Here is a 21607-nt window from a genome sequence, read left to right as displayed (position 1 = left end):
GTTATCGGTGGAGCTGAAGGACTGAAGCTGGGATGTTATCTGTGGAGCTGAGGGACTGAAACTGGGATGTTATCTGTGGAGCTGAGGGACTGAAGCTGGGATGTAGACTGTTGAGCTAAGGGACTGAAGGGACAGAAGCTTGGATGTTATCTCTGGAGCTAAGGGACTGAAACTGGGATATAGGCTGTGGTGCTAATGGACTGAAGCTGGGATGTTATCGGTGGAGCTGAAGGACTTAAGCTGGGATGTTAATTGTGGACTTAATTGACTGAAGCTGGGATGTTATGTGTGGAGCTAATGGACTGAAGCTGGGATGTTACCGGTGGAGCTGAGGGACTTAAGCTGGGATATAGGCTGTGGAGCTGAGGGACTGAAGCTGAGATGATATCTGTGGAGCTATTGGACTGAAGCTGGGATGTTATCTGTGGAGCTAAGGAACTGAAGCTTGGATGTTATCTATAGAGCTATGGGACTAAAGCTGGGATGTTGTCTGTGGAGCTGAGGGACTGAAGCTGGAATGTGGACTGTGGAGCTAAGAGACTGAAGCTGGGATGTTATCTGTGGAGCTAAGAAACTGAAACTGGGATGTTATCTGTGGAGCTGAGGGACTGAAGCTGGGATGTAGACTGTTGAGCTAAGGGACTGAAGGGACAGAAGCTTGGATGTTATCTCTGGAGCTAAGGGACTGAAACTGGGATATAGGCTGTGGTGCTAATGGACTGAAGCTGGGATGTTATCGGTGGAGCTAAGAGACTGAAGCTGGGATGTTATCTGTGGAGCTGAGGGACTTAAGCTGGGATGTTACTTGTGGAGCTAATGGACTGAAGCTGGGATGTTACAGTGGGGAAAAAAATAATTTAGTCAGCCACCAATTGTGCAAGTTCTCCCACTTAAAAAGATGAGAGAGGTCTGTAATTTTCATCATAGGTACACGTCAACTATGACAGACAAAATGAGGAAAAAAAATCCAGAAAATCACATTGTAGGATTTTTAATGAATTTATTTGCAAATTATGGTGGAAAATAAGTATTTGGTCAATAACAAAAGTTTCTCAATACTTTGTTATATACCCTTTGTTGGCAATGACACAGGTCAAATGTTTTCTGTAAGTCTTCACAAGGTTTTCACACACTGTTGCTGGTATTTTGGCCCATTCCTCCATGCAGATCTCCTCTAGAGCAGTGATGTTTTGGGGCTGTCGCTGGGCAACACGGACTTTCAACTCCCTCCAAAGATTTTCTATGGGGTTGAGATCTGGAGACTGGCTAGGCCACTCCAGGACCTTGAAATGCTTCTTACGAAGCCACTCCTTCGTTGCCCGGGCGGTGTGTTTGGGATCATTGTCATGCTGAAAGACCCAGCCACGTTTCATCTTCAATGCCCTTGCTGATGGAAGGAGGTTTTCACTCAAAATCTCACGATACATGGCCCCATTCATTCTTTCCTTTACACGGATCAGTCGTCCTGGTCCCTTTGCAGAAAAACAGCCCCAAAGCATGATGTTTACACCCCCATGCTTCACAGTAGGTATGGTGTTCTTTGGATGCAACTCAGCATTCTTTGTCCTCCAAACATGACGAGTTGAGTTTTTACCAAAAATTTCTATTTTGGTTTCATCTGACCATATGACATTCTCCCAATCCTCTTCTGGATCATCCAAATGCACTCTAGCAAACTTCAGACGGGCCTGGACATGTACTGGCTTAAGCAGGGGGACACGTCTGGCACTGCAGGATTTGAGTCCCTGGCAGCATAGTGTGTTACTGATGGTAGGCTTTGTTACTTTGGTCCCAGCTCTCTGCAGGTCATTCAGGTCATTCACTAGGTCCCCCCGTGTGGTTCTGGGATTTTTGCTCACCGTTCTTGTGATCATTTTGACCCCACGGGGTGAGATCTTGCGTGGAGCCCCAGATCGAGGGAGATGATCAGTGGTCTTGTATGTCTTCCATTTCCTAATAATTGCTCCCACAGTTGATTTCTTCAAACCAAGCTGCTTACCTATTGCAGATTCAGTCTTCCCAGCCTGGTGCAGGTCTACAATTTTGTTTCTGGTGTCCTTTGACAGCTCTTTGGTCTTGGCCATAGTGGAGTTTGGAGTGTGACTGTTTGAGGTTGTGGACAGGTGTCTTTTATACTGATAACAAGTTCAAACAGGTGCCATTAATACAGGTAACGAGTGGAGGACAGAGGAGCCTCTTAAAGAAGAAGTTACAGGTCTGTGAGAGCCAGAAATCTTGCTTGTTTGTAGGTGACCAAATACTTATTTTCCACCATAATTTGCAAATAAATTCATTAAAAATCCTACAATGTGATTTTCTGGATTTTTTTTCCTCAATTTGTCTGTCATAGTTGACGTGTACCTATGATGAAAATTACAGGCCACTCTCATCTTTTTAAGTGGGAGAACTTGCACAATTGGTGGCTGACTAAATACTTTTTTCCCCCACTGTATCTGTGGAGCTGAGGGACTGAAGCTGGGATGTATGGAGCTGAGGGACGGTGTGATTCAAAGCAAGTTACACAAAACCTCCTAGTAGATAACATATATTCACAGCTTTCAATGATATGGACGTAATTCTCTGCTGTGAACCTTAATGTAAACCTTTATGTTAGGTTTCATAAATTGTCAGAGAAACCATCAATAAAATTCTCCTGACAGGGGATTAAAATGAAGCATGTGGCGAATAACATTTGATTTAATTTGGAAATGTATTTATACAGTGCCTTCAGAAAGTATTCACACCCCTTAATTTTTTCCAAAATTGATTAAATAGAGATGATTTGTCACTGTCCTGCACACAATAACCCATAATGTCAAAGTGGAATTATGTTTAAACATTTTTTTACAAATTAGTTACAAATGAAAAGCTGAAATATCTTGAGTCGATAAGTATTCAACCCCTTTGTTATGGCAAGCCTAAAGAAGATCAGGAGTACAAATGTGCTTAACAAGTCACATAATAAGTTCCATGGACTCTGTGAGCAATAATAGTGTTTAACATGATTTCTGAATGACTACCTCATCTCTGTACCCCCCACATACAACTATCTGTAAGGTCCTTCAGTCACACAGTGAATTTCAAACACAGGTTAAACCACAAAGACCAGGGAGGTTTTCCAATGCCTCGCAAAGAAGGGCACCTATTGGTAGATGGGTAGAAAAAGAAAAAAAAACGGACATTGAATATCCCTTTGAGCATAGTGAAGTTATTAATTACACTTTGGATGGTGTATCAATACACCCAGTCACTAAAAAGATACAGGCGTCCCTCCTAACTCAGTTGCCGAATAGGAAGGTAACCACTCAGGGATTTCACCATGAGGCCAATGGTGGCTTTAAAACAGTTACAGAGTTTAATGGCTGTGATAGGAGAAACCTGAGGATGGATCAACAACATTGTAGTTACTCCACAATACTAACCTAAAGGACAGAGTGAAAAGAAGGAAGCCTGTACAGAATACAAATATTCAAAAACATGCATCCTGTTTGCAACAAGGCACTAAAGTAATACTGCATCCTGTTTGCAACAAGGCACTAAAGTAATACTGCATCCTGTTTGCAACAAGGCACTAAAGTAATACTGCATCCTGTTTGCAACAAGGCACTAAAGTAATACTGCATCCTGTTTGCAACAAGGCACTAAAGTATTACTGCATCCTGTTTGCAACAAGGCACTAAAGTAATACTGCATCCTGTTTGCAACAAGGCACTAAAGTAATACTGCATCCTGTTTGCAACAAGGCACTAAAGTAATACTGCATCCTGTTTGCAACAAGGCACTAAAGTAATACTGCATCCTGTTTGCAACAAGGCACTAAAGTAATACTGCATCCTGTTTGCAACAAGGCACTAAAGTATTACTGCATCCTGTTTGCAACAAGGCACTAAAGTAAGGCTCCAAAAATGTGGCAAAGAAATTAACTTTATGTCCTGAATACAAAGCGTAATGTTTGGGGCAAATCCAACACATCACTGATTATCACTCTTCATATTTTCATGCATGGTGGTGGCTGCATCATGTTATGGGTATTGCTTGTTATCGGCAAGGACTAGGGAGTTTTTAGGGATAAAATAAATTGAATAGAGCTAAGCACAGGCAAAATCCTAGAGGAAAACCTGGTTCAGTCTGCTTTCCAACAGACACTGGGAGATGAATTCAGACACTGGAGTTGCTTACAAAGACAACATTGAATGTTCCTGAATGGCCTAGTTAGAGTTTTCACTTAAATTGGCATAAAAAACTATGGTAAGACTTGAAAATGGGTGTCTAGCAATGATCAACAACCAATTTGACAGAGCTTGCAAACATTGTACAATCCAGGTGTGTAAAGCTCTTACCCAGAAAGACTCACAGCTATAATCGCTGCCAAAGGTGATTCTAAAAACACGTTTTCACTTTTGTCATTATGGGGTATTTTGTGTAGATGGGTGAGAAAACAAATCAATTGAATCCATTTTGAATTCAGGCTGTAACAACAAAATGTGGAATAAATCAAGGGGTATGAATACTTTCTCAAGTCATATTCTGACTTTTAAAACAAGTCCTTAAGGGCGTACAGGGGGGTAATGCAATACCAAGCTGGGAGTTACACATCCTTAGACTAAGTACATGTATTCACAAGTTGAAAGGTCATTTTCCATAGTTGTGTTAGAACTGAACTCACCCTATGGGTCGGGACACAACCAGCTCCACTTGGGGGTCTGGCTTCGATTCTAGAATCACATTATAAACTTCCTTGAATGTTGCTCCTTGTAGGACCCTCCCATTCCATTCAAGAACCTGATCGCCTGAAGAGTGTGAGAGAGAGAGAGGGGATCCGTTAACACAACACACTGCAGAAAGAAAGAGAGGAGTGACATTAAAATATTTATGAAGTGTACAAATATGATAGAATATGAGAAGTGTTTATGGTGTGTACAAATATGATTGGTCAGAGTAATGGCAGCTAAAAATACTCATTGCATCATCAGAATGAGCCAGTGTCTACTCATGACATAATCAATATGAACCAGTATATTACTCATGACATCATCAATATGAGCCAGTGTATTACTCATGACGTCATCAATATGAACCAGCGTATTACTCATGACATCATCAGTGTGAGCCAGTGTCTAGTCATGACATCATCAATATGAACCAGTGTCTACTCATGACATCATCAATATGAACCAGTATATTACTCATGACATCATCAATATGAGCCAGTGTATTACTCATGACGTCATCAATATGAACCAGCGTATTACTCATGACATCATCAGTGTGAGCCAGTGTCTACTCACGACATCATCAGTGTGATACAGTGTGTACTCATGACATCATCAGTGTGAGCCAGTGTGTACCTGGTCGAAGGTGACCAACAGTATCTGCTAGACTTCCTCTCTTCACTTTAGTGATGAAAGCACAAAGTCGACCAGAATCCATCATCTTTCCTCCAACCACCTGTTAGACACAGACATGTTCAGTATACATCACTATACATTATACTCAGTATACATCACTATACATTATACTCAGTATACATCACTATACATTATACTCAGTATACATCACTATACATTATACTCAGTATACATCACTATACATTATACTCAGTATACATCACTATACATTATACTCAGTATACATCACTATACATTATACTCAGTATACATCACTATACATTATACTCAGTATACATCACTATACATTATACTCAGTATACATCACTATACTCAGTATAAATCACTATACATTATACTCAGTATACATCACTATACATTATACTCAGTATACATCACTATACTCAGTATACATCACTATACATTATACTCAGTATACATCACTATACTCAGTATACATCACTATACTCAGTATACATCACTATACATTATGGTCAGAAAACATCTCAGTATACATCACTATACATTATACTCAGTATACATCACCATACATTACACTCAGTATACATCTCAGTATATATCACTATACATTATACTCAGTATAAATCTCAGTACACATCACCATACATTATACTCAGTATACATCACTATACAGTATGGTCAGTATACATCACTATACATTATGTTCAGAAAACATCTCAGTATACATCACTATACATTATACTCAGTATACATGGTGGCACAGGAATCCTCATCTCTCCCAAGTGGACATTCTCAATTTTTTCCCTAACCCATCTGTCTATCTCCTCATTTGAATTCCATGCTGTCACAGTCACTAGCCCATTTAAGCTTAATATCCTTGTCATCTATCGCCCCCCAGGTTCCCTTGGAGAGTTCGTCAATGAGCTTGACGCCTTGATAAGTTCCTTTCCTGAGGATGGCTCACCCCTCACAGTTTTGGGGGATTTCAACCTCCCTGTGTCCACATTTGACTCATTTCTCTCTGCCTCCTTCTTTCCACTCCTCTCCTCTTTTGACCTCACCCTCTCACCGTCCCCCCCTACTCACAAGGCAGGCAATACGCTTGACCTCATCTTTACTAGATGCTGCTCTTCTACTAATCTCACTGCAACTCCCCTCCATGTCTCTGACCACTACTTTGTTTCCTTTTCTCTCTCGCTCTCCTCCCACACTACTCACTCTGCCCCTACACAGATGGTAATGCGCCGCCGCAACCTTCGCTCTCTCTCTCCCACTACTCTCTCCTCTTCCATCCTATCATCTCTTCCCTCTGCTCAATCCTTCTCCCTCCAATCTCCTGATTCTGCCTCCTCAACCCTCCTCTCCTCCCCTTTCTGCATCCTTTGACTCTCTGTGTCCCCTATCCTCCCGGCCGGCTCGGTCCTCCCCTCCAGCTCCGTGGCTTGATGACTCATTGCGAGCTCACAGAACAGAGCTCCGGGCAGCGGAGCGGAAATGGAAGAAAACTCAACTCCCTGCCGACCTGGCATCTTTTCACTCCCTCCTCTCTACATTTTCTTCATCTGTTTCTGCTGCTAAGGCCACTTTCTACCACTCTAAATTCCAAGCATCTGCCTCTAACCCTAGGAAGCTCCTAGGAAGCTCCTACTCACACTGCCCTTCCCTATGCTTTGACTTCTTTCTCCCCTCTCTCTCCAGATAAAATCCTGCGACTTGTGACTGCAGGCCGCCCAACAACCTGCCCGCTTGACCCCATCCCCTCCTCTCTTCTCCAGACCATCTCCGGTGACCTTCTCCCCTACCTCACCTCGCTGATCAACTCATCCTTGACCGCTGGCCATGTCCCTTCCGTCTTCAAGAGAGCAAGAGTTGCTCCCCTTCTCAAAAAACCAACACTCGATCCCACTGATGTCAACAACTACAGACCAGTATCCCTTCTTTCTTTTCTTTCCAAAACTATTGAGCGTGCCGTCTTTAGCCAACTCTCTTGCTATCTCTCTCAGAATGACCTTCTTGATCCAAACCAGTCAGGTTTCAGGACTGGTCATTCAACTGAGACTGCTCTTCTCTGTGTCACGGAGACTCTCCGCACTGCTAAAGCTAACTCTCTCTCCTCTGCTCTTGTCCTTCTAGACCTGTCTGCTGCCTTTGATACTGTGAACCATCAGATCCTCCTCTCCACCCTCTCCGAGCTGGGCATCTCCGGCGCGGCTCACTCCTGGATTGCGTCCTACCTGACCGGTCGCTCCTACCAAGTGGCGTGGCGAGAAGCTGTCTCCGCACCACGTGCTCTCACCACTGGTGTCCCCCAGGGCTCAGTTCTAGGCCCTCTCCTTTTCTCCCTATACACCAAGTCACTTGGCTCTGTCATATCCTCACATGGCCTCTCCTATCATTGCTACGCTGACGATACACAACTAATCTTCTCCTTTCCCCCTTCTGATAACCAGGTGGCGAATCGCATCTCTGCATGTCTGGCAGACATATCAGTATGGATGACGGATCACCACCTCAAGCTGAACCCTGGCAAGACGGAGCTGCTCTTCCTCCCGGGGAAGGACTGCCCGTTCCATGATCTCGCCATCACGGTTGACAACTCCGCTGTGTCCTCCTCCCTGAGTGCGAAGAGCCTAGGCGTGACCCTGGACAACACCCTGTCGTTCTCCGCCAACATCAAGGCGGTGACCCGCTCCTGCAGGTTCATGCTCTACAACATTCGGAGAGTACGACCCTGCCTTACACAGGAAGCGGCACAGGTCCTAATCCAGGCACTTGTCATCTCCCGTCTGGACTACTGCAACTCGCTGTTGGCTGGCCTCCCTGCCTGTGCCATTAAACCCCTACAACTCATCCAGAATGCCGCAGCCCGTCTGGTGTTCAACCTTCCCAAGTTCTCTCACGTCACCCCCCTCCTCCGCACACTCCACTGGCTTCCAGTTGAAGCTCGCATCCGCTACAAGACCATGGTGCTTGCCTATGGAGCAGTGAGGGAACGGCACCTCTGTACCTTTGGGCTCTGATCAGTCCCTACACCCAAACGAGGGCATTGCGCTCATCCACCTCTGGCCTGCTGGCTCCCTTCCTCTGCGGAAGCACAGCTCCCGCTCAGCCCAGTCAAAACTGTTCGCTGCTCTGGCACCCCAATGGTGGAACAAGCTCCCTCACGACGCCAGGACAGCGGAGTCACTCACCACCTTCCGGAGACATTTGAAACCCCACCTCTTTAAGGATTACCTGGGATAGGATAAAGTAATCCTTCTACCCCCCCAAAAAAATTGTAAAGTGGTTATCCCACTGGCTATAGGGTGAACGCACCAATTGGTGAGTCGTTCTGGATAAGAGCGTCTGCTAAATGACGTAAATGTGCCCTTGAGCAAGGCACTTAACCCTAATTGCTCCTGTAAGTCGCTCTGGTTAAGAGCGTCTGCTAAATGACTAAAATGTAAATGTAAAATGTTATACTCAGTATACATCACTATACATTATACTCAGTATACATCACTATACTCAGTATACATCACTATACATTATGGTCAGAAAACATCTCAGTATACATCACTATACATTATACTCAGTATACATCACCATACATTATACTCAGTATACATCACTATACATCTCAGTATACATTACACTCAGTATTCCTCTCAGTATACATCACCATACATTATACTCAGTATACATCACTATACATTGTACTCAGGATACATAATATAATAATAATATGCCATTTAGCAGACGCTTTTATCCAAAGCAACTTACAGTCATGTGCGCATACATTTTTACGTATGGGTGGTCCCGGGGATCGATCCCACTACCCTGGTGTTACAAGCGCCATGCTCTACCAATGTACATCATTATACATCTCAGTATACATCACTATACATTATACTCAGTATACATCACTATACATTATACTCAGTATACATCACTTTACATTATACTCAGTATACATCACTATACATTATACTCAGTATACATTATACTCAGTATTAATCTCAGTATACATTTTACATTTTAGTCATTTACCAGACGCTCTTATCCAGAGCGACTGACAGTTAGTGGATGCATACATTTTCATACATTTTCATACTGGCCCCCCGTGGGAAATGAACCCACAACCCTGGCGTTGCAAACGCCATACTCTACCAACTGAGCTACAGGGGACATACATCACTATACTCAGTATACATCTCAATATACATCACTATACATTATATTCAGTATTCATTGAAACTCCACATGATAATTTCATTTCCATTTTCGTTTTCATGTGATGCACACTTGCATTCACAGGTGTCTATGAATCACATGATTATGCATTGTATTGGCGTCAAATAGAAGAATGGTGTGGGATTCCCTCCGGTGTTTACAGATCAACTGGTCCTGTCAGATTAGGATGTCAGGAACTGCTTACACAAATCAATTGTAACAGTAGAGCGAAGGATATATTACAATGCCTTGAGAAAGGATTCACACCCCTTGAATTTTTCCACATTTTGTTGTGTTACTGCCTGAATTTAAAATGGATTACAATGAGATGTTGTTTCACTGGCCTCCACACAACAGCCATTAATGTAAAAGTGGAATTATGTTAATCAAATTGTTACAAATTAATAAAAAATGAAAAGCTGAAATGTCTTGAGTCAATAAGTATTAAACCCCTTTGTTATGGCAAGCCTAAAGAAGATCAGGAGTACAAATGTGCTTAACAAGTCACATAATAAGTTGCATGGACTCACTCCATGTGCAATAATAGTGCTTAACATGATTTTTGAATGACTACCTCATCTGAATTTCAAACACAGATTCAACCACAAAGACCAGAGAGGTTTCCCAATGCCTCGCAAAGAAGGACACCTGTTGGTAGATACAATTTTTTTAAAAATAAAAAACAGACATTGAATATCCCTTTGAGCATGATGAAGTTATTAATTACACTTTGGATGGTGTATCAATACACCCAGTCACTACAAAGATACAGGCGTCCTTCCTAACTCAGTTGCCGGAGAGGAAGGAAACGAATCAGGAATTTCACCATGAAGCCAATGGTGACTTTAAAACAGTTACAGAGTTTAATGGCTGTGATAGGAGAAAACTGAGGATGGATCAACAACATTGTAGTTACTCCACAATACTAACATCATTGACAGAGTGAAAAGAAGGAAGCCTGTACATAATACAAATATTCCAAAACATACATCCTGTTTGCAACAAGGAACTAAAGCAATACTGGAAAAAATGTGGCAAAGCAATTAACTTTTTGTCCTGAATACAACATGTTATGTTTGGGGCAAATCCAATACAACACATCACTGAGTACCACTCTCCATATTTTCAAGCATAGTGGTGGCTGCATCATGTTATGGATATGCTTGTAATCGTAAAGTACTGGGGGGAAAACCTGGTTCAGTCTGCTTTCTACCAGACACTGGGAGATGAATTCACCTTTCAGTAGGACAATAACCTAAAACACAAGGCCAAATCAACACTGGAGTTGCTTACCAAGAAGACAGTGAATGTTCGAGTTACAGATTTGATTTAAATCTATTTGAAATTCTATGGCAAGACCTGGAAATGGTTGTCCAGTAATGATCAACAAACAATTTGACAGAGCTTGAAGAAATGTCTTAAGAATAATGGGCAAATGTTGCACAATCCAGGTGTGGAAAGCTCTTAGAGACTTCCCCAGAAAGATTTACAGCTGTAATCGCTGCCAAAGGTGCTTCTAAAAATTATTGACTCGGGTGTGTGAATACTTATGTAAATGAGATATTTCTGTATTTCATTTGAAATAAATTTGCAAAAATGTCTAAAAACCTGTTTTTACTTTGTCATTACGGGGTTTGTGTGTAGATGGGTGAGAAAATAAATCAATTTAATCCATTTCGAATTCAGGTTGTAACACAACAAAATGTGGAATAAGTCAAGGGGTATGAATACTTTCTGAAATTATAAAATTAATGGCAGCCGATATAATGAGCATGAGGCAGAAAGTGTCTTATTTTAAATCTACAGGATGTAGTTCTGTACTTATTATGAGGTACAGTGCATTCGTTAAGTATTTAGACCCCTTGACTTTTTACACATTTTGTTATGTTACAGCCTTATTCTAAAATTGATTAAATAAATAAAAATCCTCATCAATCTATACACAATACCCCATAATGACAAAGCAAAAACAGGTTTTTAGACATTTTAGGTTTTTAAAGTATTCACCCCCCTTGGCATTTTTCAATTTTGTTGCCTTACAACCTGGAATTAAAATGGATTGTTTGGGGTTTGTATCATTTGATTTACATAACATGCCTACCACTTTGAAGATCCCCCAACATTTTTGGGGTGAAACAAACAAGAAATAAGACAAAAAAACAGAAAACTTGAGCGTGCATAACTATTCACTCCCCCAAAGTGAATACTTTGTAGAGCCACCTTTTGCAGCAATTACAGCTGCAAGTCTCTTGGGGTATGTCTCTATAAGCTTGGCACATCTAGCCACTGGGATTTTTGCCCATTCTTCAAGGCAAAACTGCTCCAGCTCCTTCAAGTTGGATGGGTTCCGCTGGTGTACAGCAATCTTTAAATCATACCACAGATTCTCAACTGGATTGAGGTCTGGACTTTGACTAGGCCGTTCCAAGACATTTAAATGTTTCCCCTTAAACCACTCGATTGTTGCTTTAGCAGTATGCTTAGGGTCATTGTCCTGCTGGAAGGTGAACCTCCGTCCCAGTCTCAAATCTCTGGAAGATTGAAACAGGTTTCCCTCAAGAATTTCCCTGTATTTAGCGCCATCCATCATTCCTTCAATTCTGACCAGTTTCCCAGTCCCTGCCGATGAAAAACATCCCTACAGCATGATGCTGCCACCACCATGCTTCACTGTGTGGATGGTGTTCTTGGGGTGATGAGAGGTGTTGGGTTTGCGCCAGATATAGCGTTTTCCTTGATGGCCAAAAAGCTCAATTTTAGTCTCATCTAACCAGAGTACCTTCTTCCATATGTTTGGGGAGTCTCCCACATGCCTTTTGGCGAACACCAAACGTGTTTGCTTATTTTTTTCTTTAAGCAATGGCTTTTTTCTGGCCACTCTTCCATAAAGCTCAGCTCTGTGGAGTGTACGGCTTAAAGTGGTCCTATGGACAGATACTCCAATCTCTGCTGTGGAGCTTTGCAGCTCCTTCAGGGTTATCTTTGGTTTCTTTGTTACCTCTCTGAGTAATGCCCTCCTTGCCTGGTCCGTGAGTTTTGGTGGGTAGCCCTCTCTTGGCAGGTTTGTTGTGGTGCCATATTCTTTCCATTTTTTAATAATGGATTTAATGGTGCTCTGTGGGATGTTCAAAGTTTCAGATATTTTTCTATAATCCAACCATGATCTGTACTTCTCCAAAACTTTGTCCCTGACCTGTTTGGAGAGCTCCTTGGTCTTCATGGTGCCGCTTGCTTGGTGGTGCCCCTTGCTTAATGGTGTTGCAGACTCTGGGGCCTTTCAGAACAGGTGTATATATACTGAGATCATGTGACACTTAGATTACACACAGGTGGACTTTATTTAACTAATTATGTGACTTCTGAAGGTAATTGGTTGCACCAGATCTTATTTAGGGGCGTCATAGCAAAGGGGGTGAATACATATGCACGCACCACTTTTTCATTTCACTTCACCAATTTGGACTATTTGTGTATGTCCATTACATGAAATCCAAATAAAAATCCATTTAAATTACAGGTTGTAATGCAACAAAATAGGAAAAACGCCAAGGGGGATGAATACTTTTGCAAGGCACTGTATAAGGTCCCACCGTTGACAGTGCATGTCAGAGCAAAAACCAAGCCATGAGGTCGAAGGAGTCCGTAGAGCTCTGAGACAGGATTGTGTCGAGGCACAGATCCGCGGAACGGTACCAAAACATTTCTGCAGCATTGAAGGTCCCCAAGAACACAGTGGCCTCCATCATTCTTAAATGGAAGAAGTTTGGAACCGCCAAGACTATTCCTAGAGCTGGCCTCCCGACCAAACTGAGCAATCAGTGGAAAAGGACCTTGGTCAGGGAGGTGACCAAGAACCCGATGGTCACTCTGACAGAGCTCCAGAGTTCCTCCTCTGGCCTTTATGGTAGAGTGGCCAGACCGAAGCCTCTCCTCATTAAAAGGCACATGACAGCGCCCTTGGAGTTTGCCAAAAGGTACCTAACAAGATTCTCTGGTCTGATGAAACCAAGATTGAACTCTTTGGCCTGAATGCCAAGCGTCACACCTGGAGGAAACCTGGCACCATCCCTACGGTGAATCATGGTGGTGGCAGCATCATGCTGTGGGGATGTTTTTCAGCGGCAGGGACTGGGAGACTAGTCAGGTTCGAGGGAAAGATGAACGGAGCAAAGTATAGAGAGATCTTTGATGAAAACCTGCTCCAGAGCGCTCAGGACCTCAGACTGGGGTGAAGGTTCACCTTCCAACAGGACAACGACCCTAAGCACACAGCCAAGACAATACAGGAGTAGTTTCGGGACAAGTCTCTGAATGTCCTTGAGTGGCCCAGCCAGAGCCCGGACATGAACACAATCGAACAACTCTGGAGAGACCTGAAAATAGCTGTGCAGCGACGCTCCCCATTTAATCTGACAGAGTTTGAGAGGATCTGCAGAGAAGAATGGGAGAAACTCCCCAAATACAGGTGTGCCAAGCTTGTAGCGTCATACACAAGAAGACTCAAGGCTGTAATCACTGCCAAAGGTGCTTCAACAAAGTACTGAGTAAAGGGTCTGAATACTTATGTAACTTTTATATATATATATATTTTTTAATACATATGTAAAAATTTATAAAAAACAGTTTTTGCTTTGTCATTATGGGGTAATGTGTGTAGATTGATGAGGGGGGGAAAACAATTGAATCCATTGTAGAATAAGGCTGTAACATAATAAAATGTGGAAAATGTCAAGGGGACTGAATACTTTCCGAATGCACTATATATATTTTATTTATTTATTTATTTTCATTATTTTATTTCACTGTACCCTGCAATCACACCTGCAACCCTGTACATATGACTATTAAACACTCTGAATATGAATATGAATCTCTACTAAATACTAACACATCAGGTATCCATTTTCCTTATGAAGGAGAGCAATACTAAATGTTAGCCCCTCTCAACAGAACACAGGACCTGTTTTTGGTGCAGAAGGAGCTTAGTGCAGGCAGAGCTATGCAGCCAACATCTAAGAAACAACAGCAGCATTGTCTACCTATCTGGACATAATACAGATTACGGTTATTGTGGAAACATTTAGTTAATTCCATTATCTGTTTGGTTAATGTCAGTCCAGGAGTCAGTCAGACAGTCAGTCGGTCGTCAGTCAGTCGTCAGTCAGTCAGTCAGTCAGTCAGTAATTCAGTCCAGGAGTCAGTCAGTCCAGGAGTCAGTCACTAAGTCAGTCCAGGAGTCAGTTAGTCCAGGAGTCAGTCAGTCCAGGATTCAATAAATCAGTCAGCCAGTAAGTCAGTCACTCAGTAATTCAGTCCAGGAGTCAGTCAGCCCAGGAGTCAGTCAGTCAGTCAGTCCAGGAGTCAGTAAGTCAGTCAGTCAGTCAGTAACTCAGTCCTGGAGTCAGTCAGTCCAGGAATCAGTCAGCCCAGGAGTCAGTCAGACAGTCCAGGAGTCAGTCAGTCCAGGAGTCAGTCAGTCAGTCAGTCCAGGAGTCAGTCAGTCAGTCCAGGAGTCAGTCAGTCCAGGAGTCAGTCAGTAAATCAGTAAGTCAGTCAGTCAGGTCTGTCAGTCCAGGAGTCAGTCAGGTCCGTCAGTCAGTCCAGGAGTCAGTCAGTCAGTCAGTCAGTCCAGGAGTCAGTCAGTCAGTCAGTCAGTAATTCAGTCCAGGAGTCAGTTAGTCAGTCCAGGAGTCAGTCAGTCCAGAAGTCAGTCAGTCAGTCAGTAATTCAGTCCATGAGTCAGTCAGTCAGTCAGTAATTCAGTCCAGGAGTCAGTCAGTCCAGGAGTCAGTCAGTCCAGGAGTTAGTCAGTCAGTCAGTCCAGGAGTCAGTCAGTCAGTCAGTAAGCCAGTCAGTCAGTAATATAGTCCAGGAGCATCACAACGGCGCTGGAGGAAATGGCATCCGTTTTATGGGCTCCTGACTAATTTAGCTATTTTGTGTAGTTTTTGCGCTGATCATAACTTTTTTTCTACATAATGTTTCCACCGTCGTTTCCTAACAGTTTCAGAACAGCGATCACTAACCTCCATTTGAACGAAGACTTCAATGAGTCGGAGGTGAAAGACATATTGATTATCCAGGACCAGCCCCTGAATTAATACATCGTCTCTACCCTCTGTTCTATTAGCGAATGTGCAATCGCTGGAAAATAAACTGGACGAGCTCCGTTCGAGACTATCCTATCAACGGGACATTAAGAACTGTAATATACTATGCTTCTCTCATTCTTGGCTGAACAAGGACATGGATAATATACATAAATCTAGCTGCTTTTCTATTCATCGGCCGGACAGAACGGCAGAGTCCGGTAAGATCAAGGGGGGTGGTGTGTGTCTCTCTATTAACAACAACTGGTGCGCAATCTCTAATAATAAGGAAGTCTCAAGGTTGATAAGTATGAAAAAAATATGAAAATGTATGCACTCACTAACTGTAAGTCGCTCTGGATAAGAGCGTCTACTAAATGACTAAAATGTAAAAATGTAAAAATAAGCTGTAGACCTATACCAAGAGAGTTTTCATCTATATTTTTTGTAGCTGTCTATTCACCACCACAAACCGATGGAGGCACTAAGACCGGACTCAACCAACTGGACCATTAGCAAACAAGAAACGCAGTTCTCCTAGTGACTAGTGATTTTAATGCAGGAAAACTGAAATCCATTTTACTTAGTTTCTACCAGCATGACACCTGTGCAGCTAGAGGCAAAAAAAACTCTAGATCACCTTTACTCCACACACAGAAACACATACAAAGCTCTCCCTCGCCCTCCATTTGGAAAATCTGACCATAACTCTATCCTCCTGATTCCTGCTTACAAGCAAAAATGCTAACAGGAAGTACCAATGACGCGCTCAATACGGAAGTGGTCCAATGAAGAGGATGCTAAGCTACAGGGCTGTTTCGCTAGCACAGACTGGAATATGTTCCAGGATTCATCTGATAACATTGAGGAGTTTACCACATCAGTCACCGGCTTCGTTAATAAGTGCATCGACGTCGTCGTCCCCACAGTGACCGTACGTACATATCCCAACCAGAAGCCATGGATTACAGGCAACATCTGCACTGAGCCAAAGGCTAGAGCTGCCGATTTCGAGGATCAGGACACTAATCTGGACGCTTATAAGAAATCCTGCTACGTCCTCCGAATAACCATCAAATAGGCAAAAGCGTCAATACAGGACTAAGATTGAATCCTACTACACAGGCTCCGATGCTCATTTCATTTCATTTCATTTCAGTCATTTAGCAGACGCTCTTATCCATACATTATTTGTTTATACTGGCCCCCTGTGGGAATCGAACCCACAACCCTGGCGTTGCAAACGCCATGCTCTACCAACTGAGCTACATCCCTGCCGGCCATTCCCTCCCCTACCCTGGACGACGCTGGGCCAATTGTGCACCGCCCCATGGGTCTCCCGGTCACGGCCGGCTACGACAGAGCCTGGATACGAACCAGGACCTCTAGTGGCACAGCTAGCACTGCGATGCAGTGCCTTATACCACTGCGCCACTCGGGAGACTCATCAGATGTGGCAGGGCAACCTAGCCGAGAGCTGCCCAATGACGCGACCCTACCAGACGAGCTAAAGGCCTTCTATGCTGAACCATGCATGAGAGCACCAGCTGTTCCGGACGACTGTATGATCACACTCTCTGTAAGACCTTTAAACAGGTTAACATTAACATGGTCGCAGGGCCAGACGGATTACCAGGACGCGTACTCAGAGCATGCGCTGACCAGCTGGCCAGTGTCTTCACTGACATTTTCAACCTCTTCCTGACCCAGTCTGTAATACCTACATGTTTCAAGCAGACCACCATAGTCCCTGTGCCCAACAATGCCAAGGTAACCTGTCTAAATGACGACCGCCCAGTAGCAGTTACATCTGTAGACATGTAATTCTTTGAAAGGCTGGTCATGGCTCACATCAACACCATTATCCCAGAAACCCTAGACCCACTCCAATTTGCATACCGCCCCAACAGATCCACAGATGATGCAATCTCTATTGCACTCCACACTGCCCTTTCCCACCTGGACAAGAGTAACACCTACGTGAGAATGCTATTCATTGACTACAGCTTAGCATTCAACACCATAGTGCCCTACAAGCTCATCACTAAGCTAAGGACCCTGGAACTAAACACCTCCCTCTGCAACTTGATCCTGGACTTCCTGACGGGCCGCCCCCAGGTGGTAAGGGTAGGCAACAACACATCCGCCACGCTAACCCTCAACACGGGGGCCCCTCAGGGGTGCGTGCTCAGTCCCCTCCTGTACTCCCTGTTCACCCACGACTGTGTGGCCGCGCACGACTCCAACACCATCATTAAGTTTGCCGATGACACAATGTTGGTAGGCCAAATCGCCAACGACAATGAGACAGCCTACAGAGAGGAGGTTAGACACCTGGCAGTGTGGTGCCAGGACAACAACCTCTCCCTCAATGTGATCTTATCGTGGACTACAGGAAACGGAGGGCCAGGCACACCCCTCATTCACATCGACAGGGCTGTAGTGGAGCGGGTCGAGAGCTTCAGGTTCCTCAGTGTCCACATCACTAAGGATCTATCACGGTCCACACACACACCAACACAGTTGGGGGAGGCTGAAACGATTTGGCATGGGGCCTCAGATCCTCAAGAAGTTCTACAGCAGCACCATTGAGAGCATCTTGACTGGCTGCATCACCACTTGGTACGGCCAACAAACAAAGATGCACACACACACACACACACACACACTAAACGAGCTTACACACACAAAACACACACACATGCAAATTGACGCCACACACACGCACTCACATATACACACACTCTTCACATTCTCTGCTGCTGCTCTGTTTATTATCTATCCTGATTGCCTAGTCACTTTTACCCCTACCTACATGTACATATTACCTCAACTACCAACACTGCTGCTGCTCTGTTTATTATCTATCCTGATTGAATAGTCAATTTTACCCCTACCCACATTCTGGGTTAGGGTTAGGGTTAGGAGCAGGTCCAGGATCAGGGCTTACCTTGAGTCCCAGCAGAGCTCCTGTGTCTCTGAGTTAGGGTTAGGGTTAGGAGCAGGTCCAGGATCAGGGCTTACCTTGAGTCCCAGCAGAGCTCCTGTGTCTCTGGGTTAGGGTTAGGGTTAGGAGCAGGTCCAGGATCAGGGCTTACCTTGAGTCCCAGCAGAGCTCCTGTGTCTCTGGGTTAGGGTTAGGGTTAGGAGCAGGTCCAGGATCAGGGCTTACCTTGAGTCCCAGCAGAGCTCCTGTGTCTCTGGGTTAGGGTTAGGGTTAGGAGCAGGTCCAGGATCAGGGCTTACCTTGAGTCCCAGCAGAGCTCCTGTGTCTCGGGGTTAGGGTTAGGGTTAGGAGCAGGTCCAGAATCAGGGCTTACCTTGAGTCCCAGCAGAGCTCCTGTGTCTCGGGGTTAGGGTTAGGGTTAGGAGCAGGTCCAGAATCAGGGCTTACCTTGAGTCCCAGCAGAGCTCCTGTGTCTCGGGGTTAGGGTTAGGGTTAGGAGCAGGTCCAGGATCAGGGCTTACCTTGAGTCCCAGCAGAGCTCCTGTGTCTCGGGGTTAGGGTTAGGAGCAGGTCCAGGATCAGGGCTTACCTTGAGTCCCAGCAGAGCTCCTGTGTCTCGGGGTTAGGGTTAGGAGCAGGTCCAGGATCAGGGCTTACCTTGAGTCCCAGCAGAGCTCCTGTGTCTCGGGGTTAGGGTTAGGAGCAGGTCCAGGATCAGGGCTTACCTTGAGTCCCAGCAGAGCTCCTGTGTCTCGGGGTTAGGGTTAGGAGCAGGTCCAGGATCAGGGCTTACCTTGAGTCCCAGCAGAGCTCCTGTGTCTCGGGGTTAGGGTTAGGGTTAGGAGCAGGTCCAGGATCAGGGCTTACCTTGAGTCCCAGCAGAGCTCCTGTGTCTCTTGGTTAGGGTTAGGGTTAGGAGCAGGTCCAGGATCAGGGCTTACCTTGAGTCCCAGCAGAGCTCCTGTGTCTCGGGGTTAGGGTTAGGGTTAGGAGCAGGTCCAGGATCAGGGCTTACCTTGAGTCCCAGCAGAGCTCCTGTGTCTCTGGGTTAGGGTTAGGGTTAGGAGCAGGTCCAGGATCAGGGCTTACCTTGAGTCCCAGCAGAGCTCCTGTGTCTCGGGGCACCGTTCCATCCTTCATCCTCTTGTTTAGTATAATCCGCCCTATCAGGCGCTCGCCATCTTTGGACGGTTGCCATGTCACCGGGTGCTACAAGGTCAAAGTGACAACACATATCTTGTGTTTTACAACAAGTAGGCTTCTCATGTTTCAAGAACACAACATTAGAACAACAATACAGTATAGAACAACACACTCAACAGAAAGAAGGCTGGAGGCCATTTTACATGTGATGCATTGTGATTACACAAACTTAGATCAAGAGACATTGTAATTTGGTGTCAAATTGTGCTCTATACAGGTACATTAGTATAACCACATAATCTTTCATGATGAGTATAGGAAAAACTGCAAATTTGATTTCCACAGGGAAAAACCCAATGAAAGCTTGCTGTGCTATCTTCATGTTCTGTAAAGGCTGTATAGGCAGTATATTACACTGTCTATCAAACCCAACTGTCATGCATTTTAAATGCAGTGATGACACAGGAGAAGTGGTCATTCATATATTCATTGCCATGTGATTTAAGAGTTTGTGTGACTAGAGTATTGGTGGGTAGATGGAGAGAGAGAGTAGGAAGAGAGAGAGTAGGGAAAGAGCAAGAAGGAAGAGAGAGAGAGAGGAGAGAGAGAGTAGGAAGAGAGAGAGAGTAGGAAGAGAGAGAGAGTAGGAAGAGAGAGGGAGTAGGAAGAGAGAGAGAGATTTGGAAGAGAGAGAGAATATGGAGAGAGAGAGAGGAGAGAGAGGGAGTATGAAGAGAGAGAGAGTTGGAAGAGAGAGAGAGAGTAGGAAGAGAGAGAGAGTTGGAAGAGAGAGAGAGAGTTGGAAGAGAGAGAGAGAGTAGGAAGAGAGAGAGAGAGTTGGAAGAGAGTGAGAGAGAGAGAGAGAGAGAGAGAGATAGAGGAGAGAGAGTAGGAAGAGAGAGAGAATAGGAATACAGAGAGAGAGAGAGAGTAGGAAGAGAGGGAGGAAGAGAGAGAGTAGGAATACAGAGAGAGAGAGCGAGAGGGAGAGAGTAGGAAGAGAGAGAGTAGGAATACAGAGAGAGCTAGTAGGAAGAGAGAGAGAATATGGAGAGAGAGAGAGAGTAGGAAGAGAGCGAGCTAGTAGGAAGAGAGAGAGTAGGAAGAGAGAGAGAGTAGGAAGAGAGAGAGCTAGTAGGAAGAGAGAGAGAATATGGAGAGAGAGAGAGAGAGTAGGAAGAGAGAGAGCTAGTAGGAAGAGAGAGAGTAGGAAGAGAGAGAGTAGGAAGAGAGAGAGCTAGTAGGAAGAGAGAGAGAGTAGGAAGAGAGAGAGTAGGAAGAGAGAGAGAGTAGGAAGAGAGAGAGCTAGTAGGAATAGAGAGAGAATATGAGAGAGAGAGAGAGAGAGTAGGAAGAGAGCGAGCTAGTAGGAAGAGAGAGAGTAGGAAGAGAGAGAGAGTAGAAAAATAGAGAGAGAGGGAGAGAGAGAGAGGAGAGAGAGGGAGAGTAGGATGAGAGAGAGGGAGAGCAGGAAGAGAGAGAGTGAGTAGGAAGAGAGAGAGAGAGTAGGAAGAGAGAGAGAGAATATGGAGAGAGAGAGAGCAGGAAGAGAGAGAGTGAATAGGGAGAGAGAGAGAGTAGGAAGAGAGAGAGAGAATATGGAGAGAGAGAGAAAGAGTAGGAAGAGAGACAGAGAATATGGAGAGAGAGACAGTAGGAAGAGAGAGAGAGAGAATATGGAGAGAGAGAGAGAGAGTAGGAAGAGAGAGAGAGGGAGAAAGAGTAGGAAGAGAGAGAGAGAGAGAGAGAGAGGAGAGAAAGGGAGAGTAGGAAGAGAGAGAGGGAGAGAGAGAGAGAGAGAGAGAGAGGAGAGAGAGGGAGAGTAGGAAGAGAGAGGGAGTAGGAAG

At 44.5% G+C, this 21607-nt stretch overlaps 1 protein-coding gene across 1 annotated transcript in view; it reads right to left on the bottom strand.

Annotated features, from left to right (window-relative positions):
* Positions 1 to 21607, bottom strand: part of LOC123484084 (regulating synaptic membrane exocytosis protein 2-like) — a gene marked incomplete at its 3' end in the record, with an annotated part of 105919 nt that overhangs the window by 43738 nt on the left and 40574 nt on the right. Inside the window, exons 3-5 of the mRNA XM_045214033.1 lie at positions 19707 to 19826; positions 5349 to 5448; positions 4667 to 4790 (exon numbers count right to left, since the gene is read on the bottom strand). Of these exons, the coding sequence (XP_045069968.1) occupies positions 4667 to 4790; positions 5349 to 5448; positions 19707 to 19826 (344 nt within the window). The remainder of the gene's footprint in view (positions 1 to 4666; positions 4791 to 5348; positions 5449 to 19706; positions 19827 to 21607) is intronic.

Source organism: Coregonus clupeaformis, unplaced genomic scaffold, assembly GCF_020615455.1.
Source record: "Coregonus clupeaformis isolate EN_2021a unplaced genomic scaffold, ASM2061545v1 scaf0187, whole genome shotgun sequence".
Taxonomy (NCBI): Eukaryota; Metazoa; Chordata; class Actinopteri; order Salmoniformes; family Salmonidae; genus Coregonus; species Coregonus clupeaformis.
Note: the sequence above shows the minus strand (reverse complement) of the source record. Positions and strands in the feature narration are given on the sequence as shown.